Here is a 22,788-nt window from a genome sequence, read left to right on the forward strand (position 1 = left end):
AATGATGTCATTAAACAGGAAATGATGTCATTAAATGTATTTTTAAAATAAGCACTTTTTCTCACTTGGGACCTCATTAGCTGCAAATGACAGAAGAGAAAAAATGCAAATCTTGATCATATTTCAAGATATGGGAGAATCCAATTTTCATGTGGGTTGCCCTTTCAGAACATAACACATAACATAAGAACATAAGAACATAAGAACAGCCCCACTGGATCAGGCCATAGGCCCATCTAGTCCAGCTTCCTGTATCTCACAGCGGCCCACCAAATGCCCCAGGGAGCACACCAGATAACAAGAGACCTCATCCTGGTGCTCTCCCCTACATCTGGCATTCTGACTTAACCCATTCCTAAAATCAGGAGGTTGCGCATACACATCATGGCTTGTACCCCATAATGGATTTTTCCTCCAGAAACTCGTCCAATCCCCTTTTAAAGGCGTCTAGGCTAGACGCCAGCACCACATCCTGTGGCAAGGAGTTCCACAGACCGACCACACGCTGAGTAAAGAAATATTTTCTTTTGTCTGTCCTAACCCGCCCAACACTCAATTTTAGTGGATGCCCCCTGGTTCTGGTATTATGTGAGAGTGTAAAGAGCATCTCCCTATCCACTCTGTCCATCCCCTGCATAATTTTGTATGTCTCAATCATGTCCCCCCTCAAGCGTCTCTTTTCTAGGCTGAAGAGGCCCAAACGCCGTAGCCTTTCCTCATAAGGAAGGTGCCCCAGCCCCGTAATCATCTTAGTCGCTCTCTTTTGCACCTTTTCCATTTCCACTATGTCTTTTTTGAGATGCGGCGACCAGAACTGGACACAATACTCCAGGTGTGGCCTTACCATCGATTTGTACAACGGCATTATAATACTAACCGTTTTGTTCTCAATACCCTTCCTAATGATCCCAAGCATAGAATTGGCCTTCTTCACTGCCGCCGCACATTGGGTCGACACTTTCATCGACCTGTCCACCACCACCCCAAGATCTCTCTCCTGATCTGTCACAGACAGCTCAGAACCCATCAGCCTATATCTAAAGTTTTGATTTTTTGCCCCAATGTGCATGACTTTACACTTACTGACATTGAAGCGCATCTGCCATTTTGCTGCCCATTCTGCCAGTCTGGAGAGATCCTTCTGGAGCTCCTCACAATCACTTCTGGTCTTTACCACTCGGAAAAGTTTGGTGTCGTCTGCAAACTTAGCCACTTCACTGCTCAACCCTGTCTCCAGGTCATTTATGAAGAGGTTGAAAAGCACCGGTCCCAGGACAGATCCTTGGGGCACACCGCTTTTCACCTCTCTCCATTGTGAAAATTGCCCATTGACACCCACTCTCTGCTTCCTGGCCTCCAACCAGTTCTCAATCCACGAGAGGACCTGTCCTCTAATTCCCTGACTGTGGAGTTTTTTCAGTAGCCTTTGGTGAGGGACCGTGTCAAACGCCTTCTGAAAGTCCAGATATATAATGTCCACGGGTTCTCCCGCATCCACATGCCTGTTGACTTTTTCAAAGAATTCTATAAGGTTTGTGAGGCAAGACTTACCCTTACAGAAGCCATGCTGACTCTCCCTCAGCAAGGCCTGTTCATCTATGTGTTTTGAGATCCTATCTTTGATGAGGCATTCCACCATCTTACCCGGTATGGATGTTAGGCTGACCGGCCTATAGTTTCCCGGGTCCCCCCTCTTTCCCTTTTTAAAAATAGGCGTGACATTTGCTATCCTCCAATCTTCTGGCACCATGGCCGTTTTGAGGGACAAGTTGCATACCTTAGTCAAGAGATCTGCAACTTCATTCTTCAATTCCTTAATAACCCTTGGGTGTATGCCATCAGGGCCCGGTGACTTATTGATCTTTAATTTATCAATGAGGTCTGAAACATCTTCTCTTTTAACCTCTATCTGACTTAACTCCTCGGTCAGGAGGGGCCGTTCGGGCAGCGGTATCTGCCCGAGGTCTTCTGCCGTGAAGACAGATGCAAAGAACTCATTTAATTTCTCTGCCATCTCTAAGTCTCCTTTTATCTCCCCTTTCCCTCCCTCACCATCCAGAGGGCCAACCGCTTCTCTGGCGGGTTTCCTGCTTCTAACATATTTGAAGAAGCTTTTATTATTCCCCTTAATGTTGCTGGCCATGCGTTCCTCATAGTCTCGCTTGGCCTCCTCAGAAGTAACACCTCAGTACTGCTCAGCAGATGAGAGCCCGAGGGCCAGGTAAAAAACTTCCGTGGGCCGCATCCTTTGTTTGACCTTATGTCTGACACCCCTGGCATAAAAGGAGAGTATTGACTTACACAGCCAACATGGTACAGAAGTGGGGAGGGAACCAGATAAAATAAAATCAAGGCAGAGACTCAATGCAGACAATGGACTGCCTGCTGCCATTTCTAGTTTAAATAACAATTACAACAATATTTGCAATAGACCAATGGCGGACCTCCCCAGCCCCATGCCCGAGGGCAAAGGTCTGCGATGGTGCCCCTCCATGGGGTGCTACCCATGCTACCACCCCCATGCGCAAATCCCCCGCCCCACTTACCTGGAGCGCACAGAGCCTCATGCAACTCCAGGACACACCAGGGAAGCCAACTGAAGCTTCCCCAGGTTCTTAAACTGTGCTTCCGGCAAACTGGAAGCACAGTTTCTGACCATGTAGGGAGCCTCAGAGAGGATTCCGTACGGTCCTAGAGGCGCATGAGGCTCTGCACGCGGGGCATTGTCCCTTAATTAATGGCAGGTTCTCCACTGCAACAGACACCATTAGGTCCAGTTGCCAGATTAGCTGCAATGTAAATGAACAACAGCACATTTTTCTTCATCCTTGCAGATGACTGTTGTGAGTGGGGGAAAATCAAAATATTTTTTACATGTTTTCCGCAGTGAGTCATTTACAAGATATGCTACTCTGCAGACCAGCAGCATCACAACACATGAACAGATTTTCAAAGAATATAGATCAAAGAAAACATCTCACCACACTGCTGAACACACAATTACCTCTCAGTACTCCTGAGGAATAAAGCTGATTAAAACTGGCTGGTTTGCTTATTAAGGCCAGCACATGCAGGCCCTTCTCAATTGCTCCTATCACAATACAATTGCAGCTGTTACAATATAATGAAATGCTGTGTGCAGCACATTACTGTATAAATGAGGTAATATTTTCATGCTACTGTATGTTTAGGGACAGCATGGTAACAAATGTCCTATCTGCATGGGGAACCACTGCAGAGAAGCCTCAGGGAGTGCTGTGCAGGGCTGCGCAGGGCTCCCCGCACCTCCTGCAGCCCTGCCTACATAACATGAGTGCAAAGCACCCCCCTTGCCCCCCTTAGCGATGTGATCCTGGGGATCGCGTTGCTGCCCTCCCCCGCAAGAACTTACTGAGCGAGTAAAGCTCCCTCAAAATTTGAGAACCTCTGATATATTGGTTTACTATATGCAGGAAGATATGTGTGGTTTTTTGTTTTGTTCTTTAATGTAGGGGAGCACTCAAAAATACCACTCCCAATCTGGTCTGACGTAGCCTAGTTCAGAATTCAGGCACATCAGTCTTCCACTTCATTCCACTTCAGTGGATAAGGAACTGCATCTTTAATGCAAGCGGCTATCAAGGTGGGTATGGGATACTTAAAAACAGTTGTACAACAATATCTAAAATAAGAACAGAGATAAAAACACAGATAATTTTTTCCCTGAAAGTAAAAAAACTAGCACTGCAATGAAAGCATGTGCTAGAATCTTTTCCCATAATTTTCTTCTTTCCTGCTAAGGATCTTTTTATCTTTTTAATATATGATTCCAGTTTGTGAATTGACTTATTGAAAAACATCTCTTGTGAAAGGAGAAGGCCAGATGCTGGGCAGGTCCCAGGAGGAGTATGGGACCAGCCTCTGGCACTTAGGCCAGATCCTAACCCTTCCCAAACAGTCTGGCATTACACTGCACTGCTCGGATTTGCACCAGCAATTTAGCTGGCAAAGATCTGAGTAGTCCCATTGAGAATGGCTGCTGTTCAACATGCAGTAACATGTTGTTCAACAACATGCTGTTCAACATGGGGTAAGGTGAAATAAATCACCTTACTCTGAGTTGAAGTGGATCCACCTTCCACACTGCACTGTTCCAGCACAGGATAGGATTGGGCTGACAGTATATGAAAGCAAGAGAGAGATAGAGACAGAAGTACTGGTTTGAAATCTGCCAGCTCCATATTTCAAGCATGCCTTTTACTGACAATGGCAATTGTTTTGAACAGCATACAAATCAACTTTGGGAGAGGGAATCAATTCCCTGAATTTCTATTTAAGAAAGTATGTTAATAAAAGGCACTAAATAGTGTTGCTTTATCCTTCCATGTTCTAGAAATCTAAGCAATAAAAATGTCATTTTAAGGCTATTATTCTGTACTTGTTATCATTGCCGCTATCCATGGGAAATGCTTGCCTAGCGTTTTCTTTTAACTTATCATGCGCAACTGCAGCAATCAAGAAGCCTTTTTAGGAACTTATAACAATTTGAGACAGTATATCTTTTTTTCTTCTCTGACAAACATCTCTACTATACTAGGGAATGAGTGATCTCTGCAGAATCAGGCCTAGTAAGAATAAGCTATACAGCATCAGGATGAAATACAATTTGGTGCAGGAATTCAAGGATCAGACTAGACTAGTGGTTCTCATTTTAGCACCAGCACCCACTTTTCAGAAGGACAATCTTTCTGGACCCACCAGAAATGATGTCACTAACCTGGTAGTCATGTCATGGCCAGAAGTTACATCATCAATTTAAGCTTCAAATCTAAGCCGTGATCAGCCAAAGGTTCCATTACACAGTGTACTTGTGCTGTTATTTTTGCATAGCTTGGAATTCAAAAATCCAGCTCGGAAGTCAAGACAGAACACAGACTTGGGTTCTTCTCCAACCATTCAGCCTTCCCCCCTTTCCATTGTCCCAACTATTCAAGGCAAAGCACTATGCCCCTCTCCCACTGGGAGCCCACCCTGCCCAACAGCTCTTTATTCTGCATTTCCAGTTCTGTATTTACAATGGCAGCTAAGCCAGGTGCTAAGCAACCCACCTGTTGGCTTGCGACTCACCTAGTGGGTCCTGAACCACAGTTTAAGAAATACAGAACTAGACATTACTTTAAGCGAATGTTTGAGCTGACAAGGAAAGGAAACTGTCCTGCTGGGTAGCTGGATGATAGCACATACGGTCTCACCAATCAGTTAGACAACAGGGTATGCAGCCATATCAACTAGGCAACATGCACGGACCTGTGGGTCAGCTTGGTGGCAGAGCAATGACTGGTGGCATGACTGGCTGTCCATCATTCCTGGCTGCTGGACGAAGGGGTTGATGGACAGCACCTGACCACACTTTGTTGGCAACCTTCAGTCTCGAAAGACTCTGGTATCGCGCTCTGAACGGTGGTTCTGGCACAGCATCTAGTGTGGCTGAAAAGGCCAATTTGGGAGTGACAATCCCTTCCACACCGGGAGCAAGTGTAGTGTGTCCCTGGTCTGTCTCCCTGGCTACGGGCCTTCCTTCTTTGCCTCTGACTCGGTCTGTTGGCCAAGTGTCTCTTCAAACTGGGAAAGGCCATGCTGCACAGCCTGCCTCCAAGCGGGCCGCTCAGAGGCCAGGGTTTCCCACCTGTCGAGGTCCACTCCTAAGGCCTTCAGATCCCTCTTGCAGATGTCCTTGTATCGCAGCTGTGGTCTACCTGTAGGGCGCTTTCCTTGCACGAGTTCTCCATAGAGGAGATCCTTTGGGATCCAGCCATCATCCATTCTCACGACATGACCGAGCCAATGGGACTGGCCTCAGTGGAGATGGTTTCGCAGAAGGTGGTTTAAGGCCTGAACTACCAGGAGGCCTGACCCGAGGTTGTACTGTAGGAGAAGGGCTTCCACTTAGGCAAGCAAAATGAGATGACACAGGCACATTCTGGAGTTGGACTAAGACTCAGAAGAACCAGTTTCAAATCCCTGCTCAACCATGAAGCTTCCTGCGTGACCTTGGGCCAGTCACTATCTCTCATCCTCACCTACCTGACAGGGTTATTGCGGGGAGGGAAGGAACCATAAATACTACCCTGAGCTCCTTAAAAATAGGGTGGTGTAAAAATTAGATTATATTTGTTTAGTGAGTGTATTATTATTATTATTAACAATATTTATATACTGCTTTTCAACAAAAAGTTCACAAAGTGATTTACGGAGAAAATTATGGGGGCAGTAGTGTAGCTTGAGGGGGTGCAAAGCACTAAGTTTTACAGGGAGCCTCACCACAGCATGCAAGCAGTCCCTCCCCCTCCCCTTTGAAGTCATTCCAGGTGGGGGGAGCAAAATGGTGGTATTCACCTCCATTTTGCTCCCCCCATCCAGAATGGCTCCAAAGTGGAGGAGGGGCCACTTGCACACTGCAGAGGCTCCCTGCAAAATTTAGTGCTTTGCACCCCCTCCACCTATGCCACTGCATGGGGGGACATGATACATGGTAGGGTACAGAAGTTTTAATATTTTGTTCAGATCCCATTCGTAGCCCCCTTCCCCATTATTTTTACTGGTAGGAAAACCTTCTATGAGATTTTTCATTCACTCATTCATTCCACCTTTATTGGCATAAAGTCTATGAGATTTCAATTGAATAAAATTAACATTGTGTGGGGCGATTAGGATCAGAACCACAGAAGGAGCAAGAACTAAAGCCTCTCACCACCCTCAGTTTTTGTCATGTTTTAACCTCCCTACATTCAAGCTATTTATAAAACAAACACACAAAACAAGAGGCCACATTATGTATTCAGCGTAATGTATGGTTTGGCCTTGTGTTCCGTACATGTATCACGTATTCTTCCCTAGTTTACTTACCACCACTCACTTCCCTCTCCTCTGCTGTCTCCCGTGTGTCCATTTTTACTTTATAAACCCCTCAGGGATGGACCTGTCCTCTCACCTGTTGTAGTCTGTGCACCTTGATATGTAATGATGATAAATAATAAATAGCAAAACAGACACTGTGATCCCACAATTGTCACCTTCCTGTATTTGTTTATGTGGCCCAACCAATCCAGTCCACCTGTTCTGTTTCCATTGGTAATATAAGCTACTACTGTCAAAGGAATGCATTTAGCAGGACACTTAATAATAATAATAACTTTATTTTTATCCCGCCTTTCTCCCCAAAGGGACTCAAGGCAGCTTACAACATATAGAAACATAATTTAAAAACAAATAAAAACATATTAACACATCATAAAAAACAGCAGTCAGAGTAAAAAATAGGTAAAAAGAGCATAGAGCAGCAGCAAGTCATAAAAGAATCAGGCCTGTAAAAAATATTAAAAGATGTTAAAAAGATGTTAAAAGGCCGAGAACTCAGAAGGCCTGTTTAAACAGAAGGGTCTTCAGGCCTCGCCGAAAGTTCTCAAGAGAAGGAGCCATTCTTAAGTCAGGGGGAAGGGAGTTCCATAGCGTTGGTGCCACTACTGAGAAGGCCCTATTTCTTGCAGCCGCCCCACGTACCTCCCTATGCGGCGGCACTTGTAAAAAGGCCTTCTCTGATGACCTAAGAGGACGAGCCGGATTGTACAGGAGCAGGCGATCTCTGAGATACCCTGGTCCAGAGCAGTATAGGGCTTTAAAGGTCAATACCAGCACCTTGAATTGGGCCCGGAAACGAATGGGCAGCCAATGCAGCTGCTGGAGAAGCGGACTGACAGAGTCGAACCGCCTACCTCCAGTAACCACACAGGCCGCCGCATTCTGCACTAGTTGCAGTTTCCGAACCGTCTTCAAGGGCAGCCCCACATAGAGCGCGTTACAGTAATCTAATCTTGATGTCACAGAGGCATGGATCACCGTGGCCAGGTCTGCATGATCCAAGTATGGCCGCAGCTGGCGCACCAGCCGAAGCTGAGCAAAGGCCCCCCTAGCCACAGCTGCCACCTGGGAATCCAGGAGCAGCTGCGAGTCCAGGTGGACCCCCAAGCTGCGGACCTGCTCCTTCAGAGGGAGTGCAACCCCATTCAGCGCAAGCCGATAGTCCAGCACCTGCATCGAGGATTTCCGAACCAGGAGAGCCTCTGTCTTATCCGGATTTAATTTCAGCTTGTTAGCCCCCATCCAGATCCTCACTGCCTCCAGACAGTGCTCCAGGCCCTCAACCGCCACCCTGGAGTCTGGAGGAAAGGAGAGATAGAGCTGGGTGTCATCGGCATATTGATGGCACCCCACTCCAAACCCCCGGATGACCTCTCCCAGCAGTTTCATGTAGATGTTAAATAGCATGGGGGACAGAATTGAGCCCTGTGGCACCCCGCATCTCAAGGGCCAGGGTGTCGAACAGGCATCCCCCAGCACCACCATCTGGGACCAAGTAGGAGCGGAACCACCGCAAAACAGTGCCTCCAGCTCCCATCTCGGCCAATCGGCCCAGAAGGATACCATGGTCGATGGCATCGAAAGCCGCTAAGAGGTCCAGCAGGACCAACAGGGACCAACAGGGACCAACAGGACACTTGAAGAAGAAAACATGTTATGTCTTGTTGGGCTGATCTGGTCCTCAGCCAGATCTTGTGAGTTTACAATCCTCTTAGCTTGCACCTTTCTTTGGTAAAAAGCACACCACTTAAAAACTAATCTTTTGACAAAGGGTGCTTTGTAAAGAAAGGAAAATTCAGAAAAGCTCCGTGAGGACAGTCTTCCTTTCCAGCTTTTGCAAAGGCAAGACTTTAACTATAACCTTGCTAACTTAACCCCTTTTCCCCTATATAAGACTTTACCCCTGCTAACTGGGTAAGAGGCACTCTTTCAAGTGGGTGCTCCTCTTTTTAGCAAAGGGAGAGTAATTGGCCCACCTCAACCCAGCAGTGTCTTTTTTAGTGGCTGTCTGCTGGTGTTCTTTTGCATCTTTTTAGATTGTGAGCCCTTTTGGGACAGGGAGCCATTAGTTATTTGATTTTTTTCTCTGTAAACCGCTTTGTGAACTTTAGTTGAAAAGCGGTATATAAATACTGTTAATAATAATAATAATAATAATAATAATAATAATAATAATAATAAAAACTGCAATGGAATAAAATTGTCTTCCTAAACTAAAAGCACATAATTTAGAATTCCAAAAGAATAACATTTCAACAGGTACAGTGGTACCTTTATTATTACATATTTTTAAAAATGAATTTTATTAAACAATTTTTCTTTTCCAATTCAAGATAATCTAGATCAGTGTTTCTCAAGCTGTGGGACAAGACCCAATTTCATGTGAGTCCCCATTCATTTAAATGTGCATTTTATTTTTAATATATTAAACCAGATGGAACCATGATATATGACTGCATTTGGGGAAATGTTATAGATCTGTACTTTTAACAGGCTGCAGTGTATATGCTTTTAACAAGGAGAGTCAATGGGGCTTATTCCTGGATCAGTGTGGATAAGATTTCAGCCTTTGGGTGTTCGGGTAATGTTTTTTAAACAGATCAGCAGCAGCTTGGCAGGGTTAGGAGGGTTCTTTATTTTAAATATTTAACTTATACTTATTTTAAACTTTAAATTTGCTTACTTAATTGATTTGATTTGCTTGTATGTGGGTTATTAAAAAATTCCCTGATGATCTCACTCCTGGCCACAACACCATTTCCAGGTTAATGACATCACTTCCGGTGGGTCCTGACAGACTATCATTCTAAAAAGTGGGTCCCAGTGCTAAAAAGTTTGAGAATCACTGATCTAGACAATCTAGAATTAAAATACAATTTTAAAAAAATGATATTTAACAAAAACGTACATGTACACAGACAGCCCAATCCTACCAAAAGGGCAGTGTGTACTACTCATTAAAATCACTGAAATTCTGTGCCCAGGCAATCTAATTCTGTGCCAAAAAAAGGATGAATTCTGCCACCTATAAAATTATTTAAAAATTGAGATATTTGCATGGTTTTTCCCATTTTGCAATTTTTACTTCTTTTTTGCAATGTTTTTTTTTCCTCGTTTTTCTATTCTTCATGCAGAACACTAACACTTCAGTCACAACCATTGCAAATCTAACAGTCACCTCTTCTTCATTTTAGCAGGCATTATCTGTAAATTTTCTAGCATCTCTCTGAAGGTCTAGGACCTGATTTAAAAAAAAAAAAAAGGTGAGATTTTCAGACAGCTGAATTTTACATCCACTGTAAAAAATTTTAAAGCCTACATTTTTTCTGCACAGTATCACAACATATACACAGCCTGCCAATAACAAACAGAGCTGTGATCGTACATAGTGTGGTTTCTACCAGTACATGTACAGGAGACTTGTCAGCTCAGCATGGAATAACCCCAACCTGTTGGGCTGCCAGTTTCCCATGGACTTTCCCATTAGAAAGTCATCAAGTATACTGGGTTGTGCCAAAATGTTTTAGGCTGGTACAAACATCTCTTTTGATAAGTTAGCCTTAAGTCTTGCCCATGCCATGCCCCCTACACAATTGTATGCTGTGCAATAGCTTGATAGATAGAGGTGTTCTTAAACATTTTTACTTTTTTGCTTTTTTCACAGATTTCAAATTTCTTCCCAAGGAGGAAAAGTGCAGAAAGCAGTGTCATGAGTTTTTATTCCAAGGGTGCATTTTTATAATGTATAATCACTTTAAAAGTGTACTAGGTAGGTGATATAGGTGGTATAGTGTCAGCAGATGCAGCCACAGTCATTATCCATGCACCCCCCATCCAGCCCTTTCTTTCTGCAGATTTCAGGGTGTTGTTGTTTTCAACACCGCAGAAATGGTGTTATGTGTCTTTAATTCATTATCACAAAAAAGTGCACCTCTATTTATAGAAAACCACTCTGCCTTATCTGGTGATGGTAGTTTTGGGAGACATATCTGTAGTGTTGTCTGCTGTTCTGGGTGGGCTAACAATCCTACCATAATCCTCAATTACGTTGGCAGAGATAAAGCACCAAAAGGCACATTATGCAGGAAAGTCCAGATTCAAAACGTTTTGCCTGAGACTCGTGTTAAAAGTCAAGGGTGACTTTATTTAAAGAAAATACATCTTTGTTAGAGAGGGTGGCTCTTGCAAGAAGGCTGCCTAGCTGCAAGTCCGTTCTTCAGGAGGAAGAGAGAGCACAGAACAAAGCAAGGCCTGAGAATTGCACTGCGGCTAACCAAAGAGAATGCATTACTTGAGGATAGGAAAAAGAAAGAGAACAACTTATCCCCCTACTACTATCAACCTAGCCTTACTGCCTCCTGTTGGTACAGGTGCAATGGTATCACACTGCTGCACACCAAAAACTATTGGCATACAAGCAATTATATGCAATCACAAGCATTGATTTGCTGTCAAAAGTAGTTTACAAATAAGGTCATGAGAGGTATTGAAGAGCTATGCAACTTAAGCTGCTCAAGTGTCCCTTTCTGCTCCAATAACACATAACTATAGCCACTCTCCTCCCCACAACTGGAACATTTTGCATCATAACAAGCTAGCCTATTAGTAGGCATCATTTCTGATCTATTAATATTTACAAGGCACTTATAGTTCGCCAGCATATATAATGGTATAAAAACACATATCCTTGTCCTTGGAGGAACAGTGCAATGGTATACTGTACAAAAGAACTTCCATAAATAGATCAATCCAACAGAAGTATGAAAGTATTTATTGTTTACAAAAAAAAGAATCCAACACACACACGTTCTGAGTTCAACGTCCTTCTTGAGGGAAGCAATATCTTGACTATTTAAAAAAATGCATTCATGCCTCACTAGTTTTCTGAAGGTCTCTGCCAAGCAATCTCTTTGAAACTCCAAACCTTCCTTATCTACTAACTGTAAAATGGGACACACAAAGCTTCCCCTTAATTGTTTGTTTCCAACATCTGGTGTTCAGACATATGTTCCCTCCTGTAGTAAGGATCAGACACAGTCCTCAGCTCAAACATTTTGACCTCATGCTCTTATACTACAGTACATTGGCACATTTTATTACTATATTTTCCACTTGCTCTGAAAAATTATTGCCTCAAGTTGGTATAAATGTCAGGCTAGTGCTAGCTTCCCGGTACATCAATGTTCCAAAACACTTGATTGATTGGAGGATGAGGTTATACTGAAAAGCCACACACTGAGAGGCTTACTGTATATTTTATGATAGTAAATTAGCTGATCACCCAACAAGAGGACAACATATTGCATTCTACAGAGAAGCCACAGTGACCTGGACAACCTGATCCTGTGCTGCCCAGCACTGATGCTCCAACCCCACCACCAGTGCTGGCCTTTTTTAGAGTGCCATAAGGCACCAGTGGTGAGCCCACTGCACCGGTAGAGAGGACAGTGTCAGTAGGAGCTGGGCCTCAGTGCTGGAGAGATGCATTGCTGAAGTGCTGGGCAATAAGTTTCCCCACCACTCAGTGGGGAGGCCTTTCAGAGTGGAGGGAGCGTGGGAGGTGTTATCTTGTTATCTGGTGTGCTCCCTGGGGCATTTGGTGGGCCGCTGTGAGATACAGGAAGCTGGACTAGATGGGCCTATGGCCTGATCCAGTGGGGCTGTTCTTATGTTCTTATGAGGAAGGCAGGAGAAAAACTGGGCGGAGGGAGGAAGGACCGGAGGACAGATTGGGCCCAGGAGGGGGGCAGGGACGGTGGCAGAATCCTAGGCCCTGTCCCGAGCTGAGCCACCCACTACAGCTCAAGGACTGGTGCAGATCCAAGTTGACCCATTAGGGCCAATAGCCCTTGACACTGAGTAAGGGAACCGATGTTCCCTTACCCTTAAGGAGACCTTCAGCACCTTCCCTGGCCCCACAGGATACAGCAGTGGCGATTTCTGTACCTCAACCAGAAAATTCAAATGGTGTCCCTATTGTGGTGATAAAGATATGACAGTAAACTAACAACCCAATCCTATCTCCACCACCTTTAGCACGCAGTTGCAGCTGGCCACTTATGGGTCTCCTTGGACCCATGCAGCTATGTAACTGGTGTAAATCCAAAGGAATGGCTGGGGCAGGTTGGAAAACTGGGAATAGGATCTGGCATGTGCTTTTGCTGCCAAGATCCACTCCCTCAAGCCTGCTCCCTGAGCTCACACCTCCCTGCCCCAAACCCAAGAGCTGCTCCCTCTGCCACCTTACATGGGCCACTGGAGCATCTGAGTGAGTTTGGCGTGTGTGAGGCACTACCAGCAATTTCCACATCACTGCAATGGGGTCTATGGCAGTGGATCAAAAGATATGCTGCTGTAGACCTTTGAGGATCAGGCCACTAATGACCAGCAATTTGCTATTCTTCATTAGTATCCAGAATTCTGCTGCTGCTGCCTGAAGCGGCTCATGTTATCCACCTAATGGTAGAGCAGGTCATGTCCAACTGCTCAATGACCACACACAAGATAGAATCAAGAAAGACAATAAAGAACCCTACTCTCCTGAGTGCGTTGCTCTGTCAGAATTGAGGTTATTAACATTTCCAGCTGGAGACTCTCTGACCAGACAGCTGCTAACAGGGCAAATACTTAAATGAAACTAAAAGCAAGAGGTTCTCAGTCTTCTTGAAAAGCTTGGAACACAATACATTTCCAAATGGGTTCCTTTCTGTCTGCTCTCGGTGACATGGATACCTCCTGCTTACAACTATGTCTCATCTTGGCAATTCTGGATATGGAGCAGACTGATCTTTTTATTAGTTTTCCCCATTTCCCCACTTTTATATACTTTGTTCAATAGGTAAGATTTCTTGGAGAGGAATTATACCTTCCAGAGTTTTTTTGCTTTGTTTACATTTTGTACAACTCTGTGACTTTGTGTTGGCTTTTAACTAAGTTTCATATTCAGCCTCTGGGCTTGAAATTAACAGAATATTAACAATATTGCTAATCTCAGATTTGCCCAAGCATCAATTCATAAAACATTCTTGTATTCACCAGGGCTGTGAAGTCGGTACACATGACCTCCCAACCCCACCCAAAATTGCTTCCAACTCCAATTCTTACAGGCTGTAGAGCCAGAGGAAATTTTGGTTTGGGTCAGAAGTCTTTGTGTACCAAATCCACAGCCCTGGTGAATACAGGAATGTTCCACAACAAACATGGTATTCACACCAAAAAAATGCCTTGTTCTTTCAGCTGTCAATTTTTCAGCAGAATGTTTGGAACTTTCTTTTTCTTAAAAAAATATTCCATAGCTGGATCCTATGCACTGCTGCATATGACTGAAGCAAAGGGGCAGTTCTGATGCAACACAATACCTGCTCATCCATACCAATGTTAAAAAGTGGGGGGGGGGGGGAGAACCACTTTTTGCAAAGCTTTCTTTCCTAGTTACCTGGAAGAAACTGTCATACCCTAGATCAGCAGTTCCCAAACTTACCATGCTCATGGTACCCTTCTTTTGCAGTGACCTCTTCTTCCCAGCTCTCCCGGACACCGTCATCTTGGATCACACTATATCTCATGCGATTCTTGAGCAGTCCAAGATGGCAGTACCCAGGAGAGGAGGAAGAACAGGATGCTGGGGACATCCCATGGCACCTTCAGGCACCACCGCGCACAGTTTGGGAACCACTGGCTTAGTAGGCCTATTTCTCACTGAAGAACTTCTTTGAATTTTGGGTCACTTTTCTCATGAAATACTCCTTCACTGGATCATTAACAGCATTTCTATGAATGGAAAAGACTGTCCACTGGTGGAAGGGTAAATTTGGACCATCCAAGTCACAACATTTCAGCTTGCTTGAGGAAGATTGGTAGAGGCCGATTCGGCCATGATCCTGGCCCAGAGAACAACCTTCACATGTCTGGTTGGCCATGAACAACCACACAGCCTATCATGCATCCTGTTCCCAAAATAGCATAACCCTTATATCATTCATTCTATTAATTGGGCTTTAAAAGTAAACTATGCTTCAGTATTTGTTATATTATTATTAATACTTTTCTTCAAAAGAACTCCAGGTGGCATTCATGGGGTTCTTTAACTTCATGCTCACAACAGTCCTGAGATAGCCTGCAAGAGGGTGAATGACTCGAAGTCACTAGAAAGCTTCTTACTCTTTTGCCTCTAAACTATCTAGCAGAATCAGCTACAGTTTCCAATATTTGTTCATTATTTGACCTCAACAATAGGTCATTACCCAAATTTGCAAAGAGTCCTTAACATTATAATTTGGTTATAAAACTGTACAATTTCACTTGCAGCATTCATTTTTCCCCTCCTCTACCCCCACACTTTCAAACAGTCTGAATATGTTGTATGGCCACATGTGCTGCCTCCGACGCATTCTCGGCATCACCTGGCATTACAAAGTTCCAAACAACACAGTCCTGGAACGTGCTGGAATCCCTAGCATGTATGCACTGCTGAAACAGAGACACCTGCATTGGCTCGGTCATGTCGTGATAATGGGCGATGGCCGGATCCCAAAGGATCTCCTCTATGGAGAACTCGTGCAAGGAAAGCGCCCTACAGGTAGACCACAGCTGCGATACAAGGACATCTGCAAGAGGGATCTGAAGGCCTTAGGAGTGGACCTCAACAGGTGGGAAACCCTGGCCTCTGAGCGGCCCGCTTGGAGGCAGGCTGTGCAGCATGGCCTTTCCCAGTTTGAAGAGACACTTGGCCAAGGCAAAGAGGCAAAGAAGGAAGGCCCATAGCCAGGGAGACAGACCAGGGACAGACTGCACTTGCTCCCGGTGTGGAAGGGATTGTCACTCCCAAATTGGCCTTTTCAGCCACACTAGACGCTGTTCCAGAACCACCATTCAGAGCGCGATACCATAGTCTTTCGAGACTGAAGGTTGCCAACATGACTGTATTCATTTTGTAGCTCCCAGGACGCCTCTGAATAAGAGATGTGTGTTCCATCTCAGTGTCTCTGGTGCCAGTAAACTTCTTAAATACAAACAAAGCAGCAAAAAGAGCCAAAGCATGATTTGATTTTACTTGGTAAAAACAGAAAGATGCTCTTCAGAAATAAACATTTCCCCAGAATATTTTTATTATTTTAACTCCTCCTCCTTTTCTCCCCCTTGCAAAGCCTCCTGCTGAGGCCAACATTAGAATGATATCATTTTTTAAGGTTGTCCAGGTGTGCAGGTAAAAAGCTTTGTTAGCCAAACCCTTTGGCCAAAGTAATATAGTAACAGCATCATACTTTTCTTACTTCCAGTCACTGCAATGCCCTGTACCACATGTCCTCAATTTGACCCCATCTCTGATTTTGAACTGCAATTGAGAGGGGAGAGTTTAGGCAATTCACTGAGATTCACAGAGCAGAAGTAGGCAACATTAGGTTCCTGGACCAAATCCAGCCTGACAAATTTCCTGCTAAATAATTTGCTCCTTTCCTTTTCAATCTGCTGGTATGTTGCAACATGGTAATAGCACTTGAGAGGCATAAGCTGGAAGAAAACTTTTGCGGGCTGTAACGTAACACCCTAACCTGCCCTGGGAAAACGGGCGCTGGAAATTCTTCCTATGTCTCCTTGACTTTTCACAGGCTCTGGGCACCTGGTTACTCTTTCCTGCTTTGCAAGAGCTGGAATGATGAGTACATAGGATCTTGGATGCTTCAGCTCTCTTCAAGCCTTAACCATGCTGAGAATTTATTCAGTCCTCTTATGTTCCTTTTAAGTTGGCTTATGTGACTTCAACTTTTAGAAAGGTGAGCACAATGTTTGAATACAAGATCTTTCCCAACTGGCCATTCGGTTTTGTAGAGAAAAAGGAAAAGGAAAGAAGCGCAGACATGCGGCATCAAGCCAGAAGACCCCATTTTGAACCACTGCTGGTCGCCTTGAATGCCCCTTACTAACTTAAGACATATAATTCATCCAGCCTGCCTCACAGGGATGCTCTGAGGATAAATCAGATAAGGTGTGCAGATCACACTGTATAACAAAAGGAGTTAGAAACATTAAGAACAATTCTGTTGGTTTCAATGTGAGAGAGTTAAGCACACACTTAACCCACCTTCCACCAAACTAATGGAACTCAATCCAATTTGAATGGATTCTGCTCACAGAGTTTAGTGTCATGGAAAAATAAAAGGAAAATGAATCAGCACAGGCAATAGCAGGAGTTTTTTTTCAGATTTGTATATTTTTTCCACAATTTCTATATATTTTACCCTCAATAATTCAAGGTAGTACTTCATAAACCCTTACAGGAGCATGCATTTTCAAAGAGTTTTGTAGAATTAAAATTGAACTACAATGTTCATTACTTAAGTAATTACTTAAGACATTACTTAAGTGTATTTTTTTTCTTTCTGTTTGAGAGAGCAGAATATACACTGGAGCTATTTTCAGACAGATTAATAACAAAAATATGTGGAAAGCAATAGGCTGCTGTTTCAGATGTCATGCAGGTGGGGCAGTGCTATAAGATACAGGAGTAAAAGTGAGTCAATAAACTTGTTCTCAACAGAGAAGCAAACATCAGGAACCAAGTCATAGGAAGTCTGCTGGAGAGGAATCATGGTCTATACAATTAAAAAATTCAGCATGTTCCTCTCCAATGCTCAGCCCCATTCTCATAATTCATTCAGATGGCATCACTCTCTGGATCTGATCCATGCCTTTGAGACTCTCCTTAGACCTTCTCTCCCCATCACTTTTCACAAACACAGTCCAATACTTAAGCTGCCTTACTCTGTGCCAAAGAGCAATCGCTCAGCTTTCAACCTTCCTTGCAGAATTCTACAAAATAAGGTACTTTGGGGCACTTTATCAAATTGTTGCTGATCTCTTTTAATGGATGCAACGATTGTATCAAAACACAAGCAACTTGCTGACCAGCCCCTCATTATTTATTAGGGTTATAAATGCTGTCAACTAAAACAGAGAGCATACCTCATGACCAAAATTTTCTTGACTGGATTTTTAAGACTTGCTACTGAAAACACAGTTTCACCATGTTGTAGTTTCTTTCTCCAAATTATAAAAGAAAGTATCACTGAAACAATGGCAAGATGGGGAAGCTTGTAAATGATGAATTCACAGTTCTAGCCCTTTCAAAACATAGTTCCTACTAATGACTTCACGGGAAGGATTTTTTTAATTATTTAAAACATGGTTAAAAGAGCACTTTCATGTTGCAGCAAAACCCTTACAACAGATTTCTATACATAATGTTGTGTTAAGACATCAAAACAGACTTGCAAACCTGAATTTGAGGCAGATTTTAGCATCTTCACTACATAATTTATTTTGAAAGCCAGGACTCATCCCTGGAACTCATCCATTCATTAATAATTAAGCAAACGCATTCTTTGCAACACACATAAAGGACTTTTCCTTCCCCACAGGGTAACATCAGCTTTCACACAACTGGGATTATGGGCATGAACTTGCAGGGAAGAGGTATGACTTCCGGACAATCTTGAAGTGTGGCAACCTTCTAGAAATTATGTGTTGAACTTGGGTTCGGATGCAGATGGTGCAAAGCTTACTTGGGAACATAGTCTTAGTAACGTGTATCAAATTTTGGAAGCAGGCCTTTCCCACATTACACCATGGCAAGGGAGCAAGATGGGACTGCAGCTCAGTGGTAAAGTACATGAATACCAGAGCCCTGCTGGATCAGGCCAAGGTCACATCCTGTTCAGCTTCCTCTATTTCACAGTGGCCCATCAGGTGCCTCAGGGAGCACACAGACAACAAGATACGTGTATCCTGTTGACATTTCCTGAAATGTCATCAGGCATTTCAGAGACAGGCTACCTCTAAAACCCAGAGGTTGCATACAGTCATCACGATTTGCCATGTGATGGACCTTCCCACCACAAATCTGTCCAATTTCATTTCAATGGCAAAGAGGTAAAGCACATGCTTTATATGCAGATGGTTCCAGATTCAAATCTTGGTATTTCCAGGGTTGCAAATGAAGCCTGGTGAGCAGCTCCTAGGTAATGCCATGCTAGATGGCCCAATGAACTAATTCACTATAAATCCACTTCATATGTTTTGGCAGAGGGAAGGACTCACATGTTGCACCAACATAATATTTCATGTAATCCATCAAGAGACCAAAATCAGTCTCAGTGTATCCCTCCCACTGCTTCTCATTATGGGAGCTGCCAACAGCTCCGTCTGTTATTAGCTCTCATAATTGTCTTGCTGAGAGAACACTGTACAATCACTGGAAACTGATCTCTCACCATTGTGCCCCACCTGTTACTGACTCTCACACTATTCTCCTGCAAATAAGAGCCCATTATCCATCACCTGCTGCTGACCTTCCCTTCCTTTCTTTGCTGCTCTGCTCTGCTCTGAAGAAGGATGCCAGGTCCTTGCCTAGCATTGCTCCTTAGGCCTTGGACTTCTGCTGCTCAGGAATTCATCATGAGCCAAAGCTAATAAGGAGCAAAACCAAACCAGCCATCTTGGCAGTGACAACAACAACAACAGGAACCTGCATCCTGGTTGCCACTTCCTTGCACCTGGCATTCTGTGGTAGCCGACTTCTAAAATCATGGCTTGTAACCTGTGATGAGCTTTTCCAGAAATCTGTGCAATCCCTTTTTAAAGGCCTCTAGGCCAGGTGCCATCTCCACATCCCGTGGCAAGGAGTTCCAGAGACTAATCAAAGACTACGAACAGTGATGAGGATTTAGGGTGATTTGGTCCCCTCTTGCAATCCTTAACTACTTTGAATAAATCCAGAGCATTCACTTGTAGCTGGGGGTGCTCTTGCACAGTCTTCCCACTCAGGCTGCCCCCTCCTCCTCTTTGTGGGACACTTACCTGACCCGGTTGTCGCGGAACTTGGTCTGCTGGGGCTGGTTCAAGTAAATGGTGCGGGCTGCCGCCTCTTCATGGTCCGCAGAGGACGTGGCCCCGGACATCTCATCGTCTGCCTTCTTGTAGCCCGAAGGGGAGCAAATGGGTCCTGCCAGGCCGAGCAAGAGAAGAGAAAGAAAGGATGGGAGCAGTCAGTCACTAGCAGCTGAGCCCAAGCCTGTGCATGTCTACTCAGAAGTAAGTCCCATTAGAGTCAATGGAGCCAAACGCCCAGGAAAGCGTGGATAGGATTGCAGCCTCAGAACCCCAGCCTATGCATGTCTACTCAGAAGTAAGTCCCATTAGAGTCAGTGGGGCTTACTCCTAGGAAAGCGTGGACAGGATTGCAGCCTCAGAACCCCAGCCTATGCATGTCTACTCAGAAGTAAGCCATTAGAGTCAATGGAGCTTACTCCCAGGGAAGTGCAGCTTGGATCGTAGCCTAAGCAGGCAGGGAGAAGCGAGCGGGGCAGGGCGCAGCACAAGCCCGGCTGCCTCCAAGCATCTCTCCCCAGCCACCCAGCCGCGCCCGCCCCCAGCAGCAGCAGCAGCTCCGCTCCTCGCCGGTGGCCCGGGGGGGAAGGTGGAGCCCGGCGGCGGCAGCAGCCTCCCAGCCCCCAGCGCGAGCACCGAGCCGGGCGCAGCTCTCACCAGGCGACTGATCAACAACAATCAAAGTCAGGGCAACAAAAGGCAGCCGCTCCCTCCAGCCCCATCGTGGGCAGGCAGGCAGGCAGGCAGGCGGAGGGTCCACCCCCTTATCGATCGGCTTACAGGGCGGCGGGTGGTGTTGATGGGGAGGCAGTCCACGTGCTGGAGGGATGCGCCCGGGTCCCAGCAGGGGGGAACCAGCGCCAGCGTCCGGGAGACTGGAGGTGGGAGGGGGAAGCGGCAGCCCGTAGACCGAGCCTCTGGGCGCCTCCTCCTGAATGGCTCGCTGAGCCAATGGCTGGGGCGGTGGCGTAGCCAGAGGGGGGGCAAAGCGCTAAGTTTTGACAGGGAGTCTCACCGCAGCGTGCAAGGGGCTTCTTCTCCTCCCCTTCGCAGCTATTCGGGGGGGGGGGGGCAAGAAGCCGCTTACAAGCCGCGGTGAGGCTCTCCGCAAAACTTAGCACTTCGTGCGGAGTGGGGAGACCCCCCTGCAAAACTTAAAACTTTGCACACCTCGGTGAGGCTCCCTGCAAAACTTAGTGCTTTGCACCCCCTCTAGCTACACCACTTCACAGGTGCATAATTGGGGGGGGGGGGAAGGGACCCGAGGAACTACCTTGGGGTAGCCCAGAGTGCAGGGACAAACATCTGACTTTGTCAAGGGGGCAGCAGGATTTGCCCACAGTTAATTTCCTGCTCTAATGTATAAGAAGTTCTGCCCAATGCTGCATGTACACAAATGTGTACACCTGTGTGCTGGGCAGAAATAGAGAGGCAACAGTGTAGCACAGTGATTTTCCACCTTTTGCATCTCAAGGGGCTCATCTCCCATTGGCCCTATTAATAAATTACCTTCCCCCAAATTCCTGTGGCACACCAGTGTGCCACAGCACAGTGGTTGAAAATGGCTGGTGTAGCATGAGGAAGGGCTGTCACCTGTTGATCTGCAGGTGAGAATGCCCAGCATCTGAGTGCTGCTCTCACTGGCTGCCCCAAAAGGTTAGATCAAGCATCTGTTGACTCTGTGCTTCTCCAGGTCTAGCTGACGGCTGGTGGCCACAAGTGTAAGGAAGGCCCTGCTTCAAATCTCTCCTCCATGAGTTCGCCAGAGGTCCCAGGCAGGCCACTGTCTTGACCTCCAGTCTGTAACAGGACTGGACACTGAGGGCCCAATCATATCCAACTTTCCAGCACTGATGCAGCTGTGCCAGTGGGTCACATGCTGCCTCCGGTGGTGGTGGGGCAAACATGCAGGTCTCCTTCAGGTAAGGGACCATTTGTTTCCTTCCCTCAAGGCTACATTGCAGCAGCATTGGTGCTGGAAAGTTGGATAGGATTGGACCCTGAGGCTGCACTCCTATACACCCTTGCCTAGGAGTAAGCACTGGGACTTACTTCTGAGTAGACAGGCATAGGATTGGGCTCTGATTTAATTTCCAGGGTTGTTGCAAGAACTCAACGTACTTTGATGCTCCCAGTGGTTGCCCTAAAAAATCATTTTCTGAAAATTGATACAGAAATCACAATACAGGCAGGCAGACCCAAAATGGAACCGGAAAAAGCCATCGCTAAGAATAGCAGCCAGTCTTTGTAGTGCTTCAAAGCAGAGGCATAACTAGAAGCCTCAGCACCCAGGGCAATGATGTCACATGACATTGTAATGTCACTTCTGGGTCCTTCTTGGAGGTGGAGGTGCTGGTGGCTTTGTGCCCCAGTTTCCTTGGGAGGCTCCCCTTTGGGAGGAGAAGGAATGGGGGCACAAAGCTGCCAGTGCCTCCTCCTAAAGGGAGAACCTGGAAGTGTCTGCCTCACACATTGTGCCCCCCCATAGCACCTGGGCCAAGTGCCTCTGAGGCTCCACCCTAGTTACACCTCCACTTCAAAGATCTGTAAAATGTGTTTGATTAGAGATGAAAGTGGGATGAAGGAAGTCTGAGCAACATGGATGATGCTAGCTCTACCAGACTGTCTCCGACTCTCTGAAGTACTGCTGTCTGTCTTGCCTTAGAAGAATGGACAAGCGGTGGACAAACATTCTGATTGTCCATGTGGCAATGGTTTCACATATAGACAGTTTGCTCTGGTGCAGAAACATCCCATTTAAAGAACTCACTCTACATCACATATGATGCTGCTTTATATCACCAAATGTGTGTGCGCTGCCACTGAGCCGGGACCTGAATCAAAAAGACGTATGCCCCTGCTGGCTTTCAATATGAAAGAAGGTGGGAATGACCACACATTGGTCAATGGGTCCATGTTAAGCCTATGAAACATTTAACTCTACAATTATTGTTTTCATGGAAATCCAGCAAGATACTCTGGTCATCATCCAAACAGCTCCTTGGT

At 45.4% G+C, this 22,788-nt stretch overlaps 1 protein-coding gene across 4 annotated transcripts in view; it reads right to left on the bottom strand.

Annotated features, from left to right (window-relative positions):
• Positions 1 to 20,646, bottom strand: part of ATP8A2 (ATPase phospholipid transporting 8A2) — a 353,936-nt gene extending 333,290 nt beyond the window's left edge. For 2 of the 4 annotated variants that reach the window (XM_066618843.1, XM_066618845.1), the window contains exons 1-2: positions 20,440 to 20,512; positions 19,753 to 19,897 (exon numbers count right to left, since the gene is read on the bottom strand). In XM_066618843.1, the coding sequence (XP_066474940.1) occupies positions 19,753 to 19,853 (101 nt within the window). In that variant the 5' untranslated portion in view covers positions 19,854 to 19,897; positions 20,440 to 20,512. Of the gene's footprint in view, positions 1 to 19,752; positions 19,898 to 20,439; positions 20,513 to 20,562 lie in introns of those variants that run through there. The other 2 variants (XM_066618841.1, XM_066618844.1) reach the window with 2 other exon arrangements.
• Positions 20,647 to 22,788: the final 2,142 nt, after the last annotated feature.

Source organism: Tiliqua scincoides, chromosome 3 (assembly GCF_035046505.1).
Source record: "Tiliqua scincoides isolate rTilSci1 chromosome 3, rTilSci1.hap2, whole genome shotgun sequence".
Classification (NCBI taxonomy): domain Eukaryota; kingdom Metazoa; phylum Chordata; class Lepidosauria; order Squamata; family Scincidae; genus Tiliqua; species Tiliqua scincoides.